This window comes from Trematosphaeria pertusa, assembly GCF_010094035.1.
Source record: "Trematosphaeria pertusa strain CBS 122368 unplaced genomic scaffold BU26scaffold_17, whole genome shotgun sequence".
NCBI classification, from domain to species: Eukaryota; Fungi; Ascomycota; class Dothideomycetes; order Pleosporales; family Trematosphaeriaceae; genus Trematosphaeria; species Trematosphaeria pertusa.
In genome coordinates, this window is record NW_022987228.1 from 564341 (window position 1) to 577273 (window position 12933).

The window sequence follows — 12933 nt, forward strand, 5'->3', positions numbered from 1 at the left end:
CCAAGCTACATATCCGCCGGAGCGAAAATCGATTCGGCGAAACAAAACTCGAAGGGCAGCCATCGTTACAAGGCTTCTGGCGTGTAACTAACATGAACGGGAAATGTAGGCTGGCTGTCCACGTCACGCCCATAGCGACAGATTGAATTCTCCAACACCCCCCATCTGGGGTGCGGCTTCGGACTCTTGGAGGGCTGCAGTGGGGCCTCCTCACGGCGGGGTATTTCGTATGCTATTCTGAGCACTTTACGCTGTCCGATTACTATGTCAAAGTTGAACATGTAAAACAGCTTGGAAGCCCATTGGACTGCACGTCGAATCTAGCACCACGCGTATCGAATGTTCCCTCTGTAATGCTCATTGAAGTCATGCTATCCAAGAACTAAACTGATGATAAGCAGCCCTTCAGCGCTCCATAGCGCACACCCCGTCCGCAAGCGTGACCAATCTCATCCGGTACCCTATTGCGGCCACAAGACCAAAACCAGCATCGACTCATACACATCATGATACAAGGTAGGTATCCGACATCCCGTCCCAAACGCCATATGCTTACACAAGTAGTCCGACCGGTACGCCACCACGCAATCGAACGCATTACGCGGACCTAAATATCCCTTAAGTACTCCATCCCCTCCAAAAGCTCAGTACGCACTCGGTCAAGAGAAACAGGGAGACCTACCGATTGCCGCGTCTTCCGGGCAGCGGTGGCGCCACGAGGGGGTTGCCATACGCATCTGTGCCCATGGCCTTTCGACAGTCTGGGCAGTACCATTTTGCGCGTCGAGAGGGTATGTCCTTTTCGGTCATGTCGACGCATTCGAGATGGAACCATTCCCGTTCGCACTGGATAGGCATTAGCGTAAGAATAGAGAAAAGGATAAAAGAGAGTAGACTGACATTGTTATCGCACGAAATCATTTGCCCATAGCTGACATCGTCGCAGACGCAGTACCTTGGCTCGTTTGGATCGATCTCCTCCAGTGGCTCGGACTCCTCATCTGCCTTCTTTCTCTTCTTGTTTTTGTTGCCCTGCGCTCGTTTCACGTTCGTCACCGTCTTCTGTCCATCCTCACCAGCTGTGATATCGCCCTTCGGTGGAGGCTTCTTACGCGTGCTCATACGGGTAGGCGCGGCAATTGCAGACTGGCTGAAAATGCTATGACGGCGAAGCTCCCGGGTTGGCTTACCCGGCTCATGAGGCTTCGGCTCCTCGCTTTGCGCTTTTGGTGTCGGCACGTGGCCGCGAGCAGAGCGGGGGCGTGTGGGGAGAGCAGGAGACGGTAGAACGGGTTCAGGTGCAGGAGTGGGAGTCTTCTGTGACTTCGAAGGCGCGGCATACGCCGGTGCAGGACTGGCCACCCTAGGAGCGACCGACTCTCTCCGCGGACGAGTGGAAGCGGCAGTGACCGTAGGCTGGGGGGCCGGTGGTGCTGGAACGACGGGAGACTTTGGCGGCTCGGCTGGCGTTGGGGCGGTGGGCGAGGGCATAGCAGGGGTAGCCTGGCGGCTGGGCGCTCCCGAAGGTGGTTTCGCGGCAGCCTTCGGTGTACTTGGGCCTGCTGGAGCGAGCGGTACCTGCACTGTGGTGGTCTTTGTTGTTTCCGGCAATGGAACTGGCGTGTTTGCCACGGGCGAAGGCGCAACGGGTGTAGAAGCTTGAGGGGTCGACGTGGCAGCAGGTGCGGGAGCAAGAGGTGGTAGGATGCGCAGCCGCTTGGGCTCTGGTGGTTTAGTCCCACTCTCCTGGGAGGCTAAGGATGGTTCTCGTGTCGCAACGGTGGGAGTCTCGGCTGCAGGCTGGGGCGACGCCTCGCGTTTGCGCTTGTTGGACGGTCTCGCAGTTGATTTCCTCCTCGTAGCGGGCGTGCTGAAGGTCAGCTCCTTCAAGCTATCTGCAGCCTCCTTTATCTTCTTCGTGGCATCCTCAAGTTCCTGAGCGTCGCGCATTGCCTGCTGACGCTGCGACTCCCGCTTGACCTTCTTGGCCTCCTTTGCCTCGTTCAGCTTCATGCCCTTGTTGACCGTCGCGGTGTCTTCTCTGATCGTGTCCTTCGGGGGTTCGGCGGGCGTGGGCGTGGGCGTGGGCGTGGGCGCGACATCTACGGGGGTGGTTGTAGGCGGGGCTTTAGTTGCGACGGCAGGCGCCGCTTCCGCTGCAACTGGAGGGGCGGCAGTTTTGTAAGATGGCGTGGCAGGCTCTTCGTCCAGAAGCTCCTCGCCGGTGGCCTCGCAACGGGCTTTCTCTTTATCATAGTAAGATTGTCCGCGTTGTTTCCTGTCCAACTCTCGGCGGATCATGGTGTCGCTCGGAGTCCACACGGCGTTCTTCTTCATCTGTTTTCTAAGCACAGCCATCTCGTATTCAGTAAGTTTAAACCACGGCGCCCACTTGCTGCCCGGCCTGGCATCTGCTGGAGGGGGCGATAGCTTGGCCAGCGCATTGCTTGTCGAGATACCAGCGATGGAGCTGTGGACGTTGGTTCCAGAACCCGATAGTCGCACGCGAGATTTGGGCAGCTTCGGCGTCTTCTCCTTGTGCAGTTTGAGCTTCTTGGGGGTTGTGGCGAGATCAATAGTGGATCTCACCTCCGACTCTGCGTCAGACACATCCGAAGAGCTTAGGCTTCGTGCTCTAGCCCCAGGCAGAGGAATCGTGGACTTCTTGCCGCGGTCCCTCGGACGCGCAGCGCCATGATGACGCCCGCCGTCGAAGGTGAGGTGCAGGCGCGGAGTTCTGTCGAAGCCGCGGTGATATGATCGTGAAGCTTGCGGAGATACGGGCGCGGGAGTTGGATCGCGCGAGGGGGGCTGCGGCAACGCTTGTAGCTTCCTCTTGATGACTGCGATGCGGTGACAATGGCGCTCCGCAACCTCGTATATCCGCGACGCCTCGGCCAAGGTGGATTCCCTGCAGTATATCGCCTTATCTAGCGCAGCGGCAATCGATTTGCGCAGCGCTGTGGGATCGGGGCGCTCGTTCGCGGGTATCGTGGGGAGGCTACCATACTTTACCGTAAGGTCGTGGACGGTCTGGGTGGCGTCGGTGTAGGTCGAATCGAGGTCGCTGATGAGGCGCAACGAGCGCACGAGGTCGGAGGGGAAGAACTCGGTGTAGTCGAGGAAATCGTTGACGGTCGTCTGGGCATCTGGGTTCGCGGCGGGCTGCGGAGAGTGTTCGGAGGCGTCTGCATCTTCAGACATGTTGTCGCATCGCTGGCAGCGCGCTGGACGAGGGATGCCGGACGGGCGCGTCAGACACTCCAGCCACGCGTCGACGATGTCGGAGAGGAGAATCGGGTCAGCGAACAGTGTGTTGAAGATAGACTTGCGGCGGGCGGACGACGGTGGCCTCTGGTGAGGTTGTCGCAATGTCCCATGTTCAGGCACGCTTCGAGCGCTAGGCCGCTTTTGGACGCAGCAAAAGGCTTGGCAGCGGCAGGGACGTCACCACGACGGCTTCGCACGTCTGACGGAACAGCCAGGTTGTGGAGGGTTTCACCACGGATTGGTCTGCATGCGGATTATACGGCCTGATTGGCGTCAACCCGTAATGCCCACGCGGTGTTCCCGTGGATGCGGACAAACGGCGTCCTTCGCAGGGCTGCACTTGGCACCCCACTCCACTCCACCTCCGATGCCTATACCTGCTATCCTGGCTGGTGGGTCCCGCCTTGAGACAAGCGAACGTTGATGCAGTGCAGGGGCGTGCCCTCGTTCCCCGCCTCAGTACCAAAGACCCTGTGGCGGATGTTTTTTGGTGTGGTGATGCAGACGTCGAGTTTGTAGCTTCAGGGACGACTAGACGAGAGTGAACCGAGCCTAAAGCGCAATGTGCGTCTCTGTAAACAGCTGATTCAAAGTCTTGTAAGCTGCTTTTCATTACTTGTCTAGCAAGTGTATCAAGAGGTGGAGGAGGTGGAAGAGCTTGGTTAATCTCCATGTCGCTACCACTAGGCTTCGAAACCCCCAGCCGTTCGCGACCTTTCCGACCAATCTTCTCGCATATACGTGTAAACTTCCGCCGGTTACACTACCTCGGCCGTCGTTCATCCGGGCATCGACGCCGACGCTGCCTCTTTCACTGCCTCGGTGTTTGCTCACCAGCGCGGTTGCCGTCTCCGCCAACTCTGAGACAAACGCGCCTGCCTCATCGAATCGCGAAACCGCCTTCTAACTTCACACCCGCGAAAGCTCGACTACATTTCTTTCCTCTTTTGGCGAACTGCAATCGCCCGTCCGTATTGCCCACAATGGCTTCAGCCGCCCGCCTCGAACGGCTTCGCAAGCTCGTACAGCCTGATTTAGACGCGCTTCCTGATAGGCCCGCCTCGCCCGAGCTGGATCCAGTCAGTGACGATGAGAAGGGCGGCGGTGTATCCCTCATGCCAAATGGCGGTCCGCCATCGCAGCCTCCACCCAGCAAACAGCCTACCTCAGAGGCTCCCCGTCATGCGTCCAATACCGAGTCGTCCCCAAAACCCGCACCCACCCCTGCCGCCGAAGAGAACACAGACCGCCGGTTCGTGTGGGTACAGGGTGCCTCGAGCTCGTATAATCTAGGCTCCATGCCCAAGCTTTCCGCCCTTCCTACTACCAAATTGGCACCGACCGACCTCAAGAAAGGCGAGCTCGCTCCCGCCCGCCAGTACTTCACGCCCATAGTAGCTCTTTCCAAGTATCCCTACAAGTTCTGCAATCAGAAGTGGATGCAAGAGATCGCTTCCGCCTTCTTCGACGGCGGCAAGTTCTGGGCTCGACAGTGGGATCTGTAAGCCTGCCTTTACCTTCACCTGCTCTAACCCTCGACCATCTCCTCGCTGACAGTTCCGCAGCTACTACGTGTGGGGCATTGAAGCTACGAAACCCCTCATTCTCGTTCGCGACAGCCAGTTCGAGGACCTTCTGAGCGAGATTAATTCAGCACTGAAACTCGGGGTCAAAATTACCGACCAGCAGCGTGAGGAAGGCCTTGTCAGCCGCTTTCCGGATCACCCGCGCTGTCTGCCCCGCTATCTTGGACGCTCTCACTCGAGGGAAGAGTACGACATGATGACCGACAACGCCCCGGGCGCAGGCTCTCGAGCAGCGGGAGAGCCGGCATCACCAGCACTAGATGGCCGTACGCTAGAGGACTTCAAGCAGATGATGGAAGAGCTGTGGGATCTTCAGAAGAACAAGGGCAAGCAGCAAAAGGAGAAGAAGAAGATGGAGAGGATCGCACGCAACAAGGTGTTCGCTGATCAGTTCAAGCGCGCGCAGCGATTCCTCGGCCTTCGTCCCACCATGCAGAATGGTAAGCTTCCTCGCATTACCTGGGCATGTCTTGGAGACGCGGCTTTCCCGACCTTAGCTGACTTAGTGGCATAGGACAGACAGCATCCGGCCTGCCACCAACTGTTGATACCGCTCTTCCCGCTCCCTTTCCCTTTGACCGCTCCGTGGTCTTCGTCTGCGTGGACGTGGAGTCCTATGAGCGAGCACACCACAAGATCACCGAGATTGGCATTGCCACCCTTGACACCCGTGACCTGGCTGGCGTAGCACCCGGCAAGGACGGTGAGCACTGGAGGTCAAAAATCCGCGCTCGCCACTTCCGTATCCGGGACAATGCGCATTTGGTGAACTCCGACTTCGTCGTCGGATGCCCTGATCGTTTCGATTTCGGCAAATCGGAGTGGCTACGGCTAGCAGATGCTCCGGCCGTGGTCGGTGCTTGCTTCAAGCCACCGTTCTGCGCTCACACTCCGGAAGGAGCGAACGGATTCGTCACCATGATGGATACCTTGGATCTCGGTGAGGAGCGCAATTTGATCTTCCTCGGCCATGATACTCTCGGAGACGTCAAATACCTTCAGCGAGCTGGCTTCGATCCGTTGACCCTACCTAACCTGCTGGAAGCGCAGGATACGGCGACCATGTATCGGGTCTGGCGTCGTGAGCAACAGCCGACCACATTAGGCAAGATCCTGTACGACTTCGATATTGCAGGGTTCAACCTCCACAATGCGGGCAATGATGCGGTCTTCACTGTACAGGCCATGCTAGCGATCTGTGTCCGCGAGGCTTCCATTCGGGGAACTACGGATATGAAGGAAAAGCGCGACGAGGAGAACGCAGCTAAGCTAACCGTTGCCCAAGAGGAAGCTAAGAAGCAGGCGGAGGACGAGGCTGCTGGTTGGAGTGACCACGAAGCCGTAGGAGATGGCGGGGCACCTGTGCCCATTGTCATTAAGGAGACACCAATGCCGTCGTCTGCCGCGGATCGTGCTCATAAAGGCAGTACACTAGTGCAGCCGCAAGGATTCGTCGGCTTTGGCGCGCCGAATCTCAGTAACAGTCGTGGAGCAGGCCGCGGTGGTCGAGGAAGCGCAAACGGCTCCGCAATCAAGGGCGATAGCATTCGCCGTAACGGCGCATACCATAACTCGGATAGCTCTACTAGCGCTTCCGACCGTGGTGGCCACCGAAACCCCGGACGTCCTCGATCGGCAGGACAAAGCCCGCGCGGAGGTCGATTTCACACAGAGAGTCGTGGTCAAGGACGTGGACGTGGCGGAGGCCGCGGTCGCGCTCGCGGCTCCTTCGGTCCCGGCACTCATTCGCGCTCTGACGATGGGTACCCTCCGCCCGAACCCGAGGTATGCCACGATCTCATTGACCTTTCGTAACTTTCTCCAGTGAAACAAAGGTATGAAAGGTGCTCTAACCCTCTCTATCAGGTGAAGTATTATTGGTAAAGGGTTGAACCTCCTGCTTGCGGCCTGCGGAGGATGGCTTGGGCCGGGCGGTGCTCATAGTATGGATACAGCGGTGGCTTGCTCTTTTGGCCCCTTCCAGGGATATGGCGTAGTACATGGGAGGTGGTAGTCGAGCTAGCTTATGCACCATAGCGATAATGGTGCGATTCACTCGTCTTTTCTTTCTCTTTCTCCACTTGCACCTCAAGTGCTGCAGGACTTAGGAAATGATCTTACAAACTGTACAAAAGCGATTATGTTTTGATACCCTCTGCCTGCTTCCCTTCCTCCATTCTTAGTGCACTTTACAAGTCTGAAAGGTGAAAGGTCCTCGGGCGGGCCAGAGTGACCGAAGCGAAAGCAACGCCATCTGCTGGATTCAAATGCTAATCCACTTTCGGCCTCCCAGAGCCGTCCGCCTTCTCATACCTTCCAAAAGTCTTCAGATCATAGCCACACCCCTTCTCCAGCGCCCTCTTCCACGCCTCCCGCCCCCTGATCCTCGCCATCCAGGCACTCACTTTAGGAAACTTTTCCGGCTTAAAGTACCCCCTCTGCTCCGCCATATCCATGCCAAACGTCATATTCATATCTGCGAGCCCCATCTTCTCGCCCGAAAACCACGGCTTCTCCTCGCTGAGGTGGTCCTCCAGGAGCTGGAAAATGGGCTCCAGGTCCGAGAGCCAGTACTTGATGATGGGCGAGGTGAGCAGCCCGAGCAGCCAGTTGAAGGGGAACGGCGCAAACTGCGGGATGATGTCGAACAGCAGGGTGAAGTCTACCTTCACGGTGACCGTCGCGACGGCGAATTCCTGGAAGAAGGCGTCGCGGCGCGCGTCTGCTTCGCTCTGGGGGTCGAACATGCGGTTGCCGTACTCCGAGTTGAGGAATTGCAGGATTAGACGGGCCTCGGTGAGCACGCCGGGCTCGATCCGCATGGTGGGGGGCGGCGAGCCGTCCGGGGTTTCGAGCGTCATGATAGGCGACTTACCCAATCGCTGATGCTTGATCAGGGCTGGGTTCGGGCCTACGATGCGCGCGTAGTTTTCGAGTTTGTATTGGAAAGCGGGGTTGGCGAGTTTGATCTCCTCGAGAGCCCAGAGGCAGCGGAATGCTTGCGAGTGGGCGAGGTTGTGCAGGGTGGGGATGGTTGATTGGGCCATTTTAGCAAGCGTTGGTGGGGAGATTGGAGTTGAGGGCACTTCTTCTGTGCGCGGCTGAAGGCGATTATTTGAGAGAGTGGAGGAGTGAAGTTGAGGTTACGTCCACTGCGAGCAAGAAGGTTGGTAACCACCGCTCTAAGGATAAGCGCTGTGCCGCATGGAGACAAACCGGAACCTTGGACGATTTGGCGGGAACTAACCAAAAAAGGTATGGACGGAATTTAGCTCTCGCGGCGCCGTTTGGCAACCAGGAATGATTGAATTGAGTAGTCCATCTAAAAAAGCGCCGGATCCGTATAATCGTCAAATGGTATCTTTATTCCCTAGCAAGACGCTGTAAACAATCGCCGCAAATCCGTAACAGTCCGAATGAACCATTTCCTAGAAGCTGGTATCCTTCAGGAAGGCTTTCCTGTCGACGTGTTATTCGAGTTATTTATGCTATCGCTAGTTGCGATATCGGCAGTGTGTTGGGACGTACCATATGGAGGTGTGTATGCAGGTGGATTCCCATATCCGCCCGCGGGGCTCACAGCAGGCGCGTACGTCGCTCCATAATTTTGCGAGTGGAAATGTGTCGGCATTTGCGGTATGAATGGAGATGGGAGGCCAAAGGGTGAGCCGATTTGCGGCGTCTGCACGCAGCAGTTATGTGGTGCGACCACCATTCCCGTCGGACAACATCCCGTTTGAATGCGCTGCTGCGGCTGGAGCTGGGGATGGGGCTGGGGTACAGGAGCTGGCGCTTGTTGACGCGGTTGCGGCGTGCATGGAATAGGTGACATAGTTTGGACGAGGGGAGGTAGCGCCGGAGCCATTTTGTTGTAGTCGGCCCATGTGTGCTCGGGGAGATTGGAGAAGGCTTTTCCGGAGGTGAGAAGCAGGACATATGAATTTGGATGGTGCGCGAAGAGGTAGAGCCCCTAGCTGAAATCAGCATAAGCAATATATCAGAATGAAACAAACTTACGGCAACGCCCGTGAAGTCTTTTGAGTCATTAAGGAACTTATTCGTTCCCACCATGCCGTCCTCTTTGCTCTTCAACTCCCAGCTCCCACCTCCGCCAACCGCCCGCATAAAGTAGCTTCCATCGGCGCCCAAACTGACGAAGCTTGGTGCGTCGCGGCCGTTCTCTTTCCACACAGTCTTCCATGCATCCTGGGACACGAGGCGCCCGAGAACAGCCTTTTCGAGTGCAGGAGGTAGATTGGACCACGAGGCAGATGTCTTGTCGTGGGCGTAGTAGGACTCATAAGGACCCAAGGAGATAGAAAGGGTACTGAGATCACGGATCACGTGGGGGTGCCCATGGTAGAGGTATTCTGTGAGGGGATTTGGGAGGTTGTAGTGTCCTGAGGTGTACATCAGCATATACATGTATTAATTTGAAACAGGGTATGGAAAGCTATGATGCCGAAGATGGGGGGAAGAGGCAGAGCAATGGGCAATCAAGGAGACGCTTGTCGGCCGTATATCAAAGGAAGAAAGCTTGGACTGACTGCAGAATATCTGTCCATCATGATCTCGATAGCTCACAAAGTACGTCCCGTTGTCCCCCAGCGCGAACTCAATCACGTCCTTGAGAGGAGGTTGTTTCGTGAAGAGAGCCTCAACATCCGGCAGAAGATTGTGCCTACACCACATCAGCAACGCATCCAATCTAGCGTCTACAATCGTGGGACCGTCATCCAGAAGTGCCGAATCCTCCAAGACGCTCACAATTGCTTCAGCTGTCTTGGCAGCCTGATAGCGCTTACGGCACGATCAAAGAAGCATGGCTTGCGAAGCAAGAAAAACTTACCAGGCCCAGTGCGTAGGACTGTTAAAGAAGTAAGCCTCCTTCGCGCCCATCGTAAAGTTCACAAAGATCGTCATGATGCTGTGGATGCGCGGAGGAGGGGATGCGGCTGAAGTCCGTGCGGCTACGAAAGAGGGTAGAGCAACGCGGCGGAAAACAAGGGCAAATGGGTATTAGAAAGGATATGAAGGTATCAGGAGCGACAAAAGAACGCGACACCAAAGAAGAGGAGAGCGAAGGTGAGGATGAAAGGGGGATGACGCTCTGCAGTCATCGGACTTGTCGAGGAACGGGCGTTTCGAGGCTCAGCCCACAGCCCCTCACCCCCTCGTGTTCGCTTAATAATGCCTCTCACGTAGTGCCTAAGTTAAGCATCTTAAAGGTTGCAAATTTGGGATAAACTTGCCTTATTGTTTGGTCCTGTGTATGGTGGTCCTAACTATTTTCTCAACGCTCTCGCGCCGCGCTCCAGAGAGTATAGCATGTGTAAACAGCAAAACTGTTGAAGTAGAGCCTGTTGAGCCTAAACTCACTTCTGCCGCAATGAGCCACTGAAGGCTGTGCAAAGCACCCACGGTTCCAGTGGGTTTTCCGCAGGTCGAGGCATTTCAAGCTGTCTGATCACGATGTGATACTTGTGTGAACAGGGTGGAAGCCCATATGAACTGCTGATCTGAGCCATGCATCGTTGTCCCTATCTTTTGTCTATCCCTACATGCATCCTTTGGGACACTTCTACGGCGTATGCCCTTCCTTCTATACCTCTAGCGCATTCCCTCAATCCTTCGTCAGATTATCCAGCTCGATACCCGCTGGGATTCTCATGCTGCTCCTCCGTCTACCTGCGCCCTCTGCATTTCGTATTCCCTCCTGGATAATCTCGTCGCTCTTCATGCTACGAGCTTCACCACGCTCGGCCTCATCGCTGTCGTCTATAGCCTCCTCGCTTCCGTACTCCGATGGGCCGCTGAAATCGGCCTCGAGTGTTTGGCCATGATTACCGCCAACGCTCTCCATCGTGAACGGGCTAGCGGTTGGCGCGTCCAGGATACCGAGCTCATGGGGTGTGAACCATCTCGGCATTCCCCACGTTCTCATAGGGATATACAGAAGGATGAAAACTGGGAACCCAATGGCCGCGACCGTCTGGGTGATGGCGAAGGTAGCTCCGAATCCGATAAGCTCCAGCGCGATAAAGACCCAGATGGCTTTTCGGCGTTCAATACGCATTAAAGGATCGGAGCGTGAGGTCAAGTACTTGTCTTTGGCAAGGAACAAAATCTTGAGCGTGATACCGTTTGCTTCTAGGGCCTGAATTCCCATGACGAAGAAAAGGCCTGCGAGGACGGCTTGAGGGATCAGGTGGAGCACGATGAGAAGAGGACCGGACATAGTACCGAGAGTCAGAAGTCCTTGAGCGAGGTTCGAAACGCGTTGCTCAACCACGTGATCGACTATGCGGTGTGTATGCCCCTTGTTTGCCTCGTCGTCCGTATCCGAGACCGTCCGTGTGACACACAGGGAGGTGGTGTGGAAAGGTGCCTGGGGAATCAGACCATTCGGGAAAGGAATACCTAGGAGACCCGCGACACCAGTGGTGAGGCCGAGGAGGAAGATGTCCCAATGAAAGCCTGCTGGCTTCCGAAGTGGAAACTCGGTCCCCTGAGCGATGAGGGAGGAGACGTTGTGGTCGAACCAAAATAGGATCGTCAGTATGATGGCGAACGGAATGGCGAGGAACACATCTCCTACGCTAATATCCCAGAAATGGATGAACCAACCTCGGTCAGTGGTTGGGAAGAAGGCGCGAGACGTAGGAAGCTTCAGCGTTTCGATATTGGCCATCTTCCCGATGTGAACGAAGCCGGTGAAGAAGACGATCGTCAACGGGGTCCCATAGTCTTCGATGAACTTCCTGAGGTGGCGCTGGAAGAGTGTGGAGTGTCCGATGATACCACAGATGTAAGCTATTCCTGTGACCAGGAGAGCCACCGCGATGGAGAGATATGCGGATGCATCACTCACTTCCCATTGGCGAGTGAGTACTTGGATTCCCTTCTGCAGATAGATGAAGGCTACGTAGAAACCGAATATGTCGCAGGAGAAACGAGTGACATATTTCAGGCCGTTGCATGAGTTCGTAATGGCGAGGATCCAGTGGAAAATTAGAGACCATCTAGAATTAGTCAGCGCGCGCTCTCCATAACACATTCGATTCCGATACTTACATGCCAATCCAGCACATGAAGGCGAAGTAGTTCGTGCCACGAGATGCTATCATATCGTATACGGTGTAATTAAAGACAGTAATAGGACCTAGGCTGATTAGCGGTAGCCCGTGTTAGGACATCAGATCCATACCAGTAACGCCCACAATGACGAGCGGCTGCGCAGCAAACACGGAGAAGACCACTGAGCCGAGAACGGATGCTAAGAGTACCTCATTTACGCCATAGCTCCGGTCGGTCTTTGCGAACATGTCGAGGGAGAAAGCCAAGGCTGGCAAGATACTGAATGTAAATTAGTATGCAAGCGGGAGCATTGGCGTGCTCATCATTCAAGGAGACCAAACGGACGAGCGACGAACGGGACGGGTATGGGTTCACATGTGCATATGGAGTAATGCATGCTGTATGGTGCTGTTATTGTTGATACATACTTCGCGAAATACATATAGACGGTAGCAGGCACCACGCGATAGTCCCACGCATCTTTCCAGTCGCTCCAGTAGAACGGCGCCCTTCTCCTGATATCGTTGACCATGCCACGGAACAGTCGAGTCTTCCACCATTTGTTCCTCTTCGAGCTGGTCGATCGCCTTGACTGGCGTGTGTTCTCGCGACTGAGGCGATGCTCGTTCTGTCCAGGGCGACTCTTGGAGGAGAAAGGCAGGCGTGAATGCCACGACTGTTTCGAGCGGTTCGGGGAGGCGGAGGTGCGCATGGAGACTCCATGGCGCTGCGTAGGAACTGTCAGAGTCTCTGAGGGCGCCATAGCGGAGAGGATGTAGAGTGGGGGCAGAGATTAGCAAAGGAGTCTCGGAGCGCTGCCATGCGAGGCTCAGAGGCTGTCTTAAGAAGGTGAGACGCTTTCAATCGGTGAAGAAGCGCGGAGGGGTCTCATGCAGGTCGAGCATCGGCAATAGGAAGTGTGGGTACAGGGCTGTTCGCCGCCCGCAGGTGTGGGGGAGACTTTTGCGCCCTCGACACGAGCCGATCCTGCGAATATCTT

The 12933-nt window shown here is 56.0% G+C and overlaps 5 protein-coding genes across 5 annotated transcripts; 1 reads left to right on the top strand and 4 right to left on the bottom strand.

The window, feature by feature from the left end:
* Window positions 1-301: 301 nt before the first annotated feature.
* Window positions 302-3350, bottom strand: BU26DRAFT_466024 (uncharacterized protein). Its single transcript, XM_033825211.1, has 3 exons — window positions 901-3350; window positions 683-846; window positions 302-634 (listed from the first exon to the last, which is right to left on the bottom strand). The coding sequence occupies exons 1-3, from the start codon at window positions 3202-3204 to the stop codon at window positions 619-621; spliced, it is 2484 nt and encodes an 827-aa protein (XP_033678411.1). The 5' UTR covers window positions 3205-3350; the 3' UTR covers window positions 302-618.
* A 145-nt stretch (window positions 3351-3495) lies between these two features.
* Window positions 3496-7007, top strand: BU26DRAFT_466027 (uncharacterized protein). Its single transcript, XM_033825212.1, has 4 exons — window positions 3496-4771; window positions 4836-5296; window positions 5371-6641; window positions 6723-7007. The coding sequence occupies exons 1-4, from the start codon at window positions 3942-3944 to the stop codon at window positions 6738-6740; spliced, it is 2580 nt and encodes an 859-aa protein (XP_033678412.1). The 5' UTR covers window positions 3496-3941; the 3' UTR covers window positions 6741-7007.
* On the bottom strand, window positions 6934-8102 carry BU26DRAFT_117292 (uncharacterized protein). Its single transcript, XM_033819469.1, has one exon. The coding sequence runs from the start codon at window positions 7901-7903 to the stop codon at window positions 7127-7129; it is 777 nt and encodes a 258-aa protein (XP_033678413.1). The 5' UTR covers window positions 7904-8102; the 3' UTR covers window positions 6934-7126.
* BU26DRAFT_117282 (uncharacterized protein) lies at window positions 8103-10028 on the bottom strand. The gene is made up of 5 exons (XM_033819468.1): window positions 9706-10028; window positions 9404-9537; window positions 8874-9256; window positions 8385-8826; window positions 8103-8315 (listed from the first exon to the last, which is right to left on the bottom strand). The coding sequence occupies exons 1-5, from the start codon at window positions 9777-9779 to the stop codon at window positions 8302-8304; spliced, it is 1047 nt and encodes a 348-aa protein (XP_033678414.1). The 5' UTR covers window positions 9780-10028; the 3' UTR covers window positions 8103-8301.
* A 451-nt stretch (window positions 10029-10479) lies between these two features.
* Window positions 10480-12645, bottom strand: BU26DRAFT_437132 (uncharacterized protein; the record flags this gene model as incomplete). Its single annotated transcript, XM_033824217.1, has 4 exons — window positions 10480-11878; window positions 11931-12018; window positions 12064-12212; window positions 12362-12645. 4 exons carry the CDS (start codon window positions 12643-12645, stop codon window positions 10480-10482), a joined length of 1920 nt encoding a protein of 639 aa, XP_033678415.1.
* Between the last annotated feature and the right edge of the window lie 288 nt (window positions 12646-12933).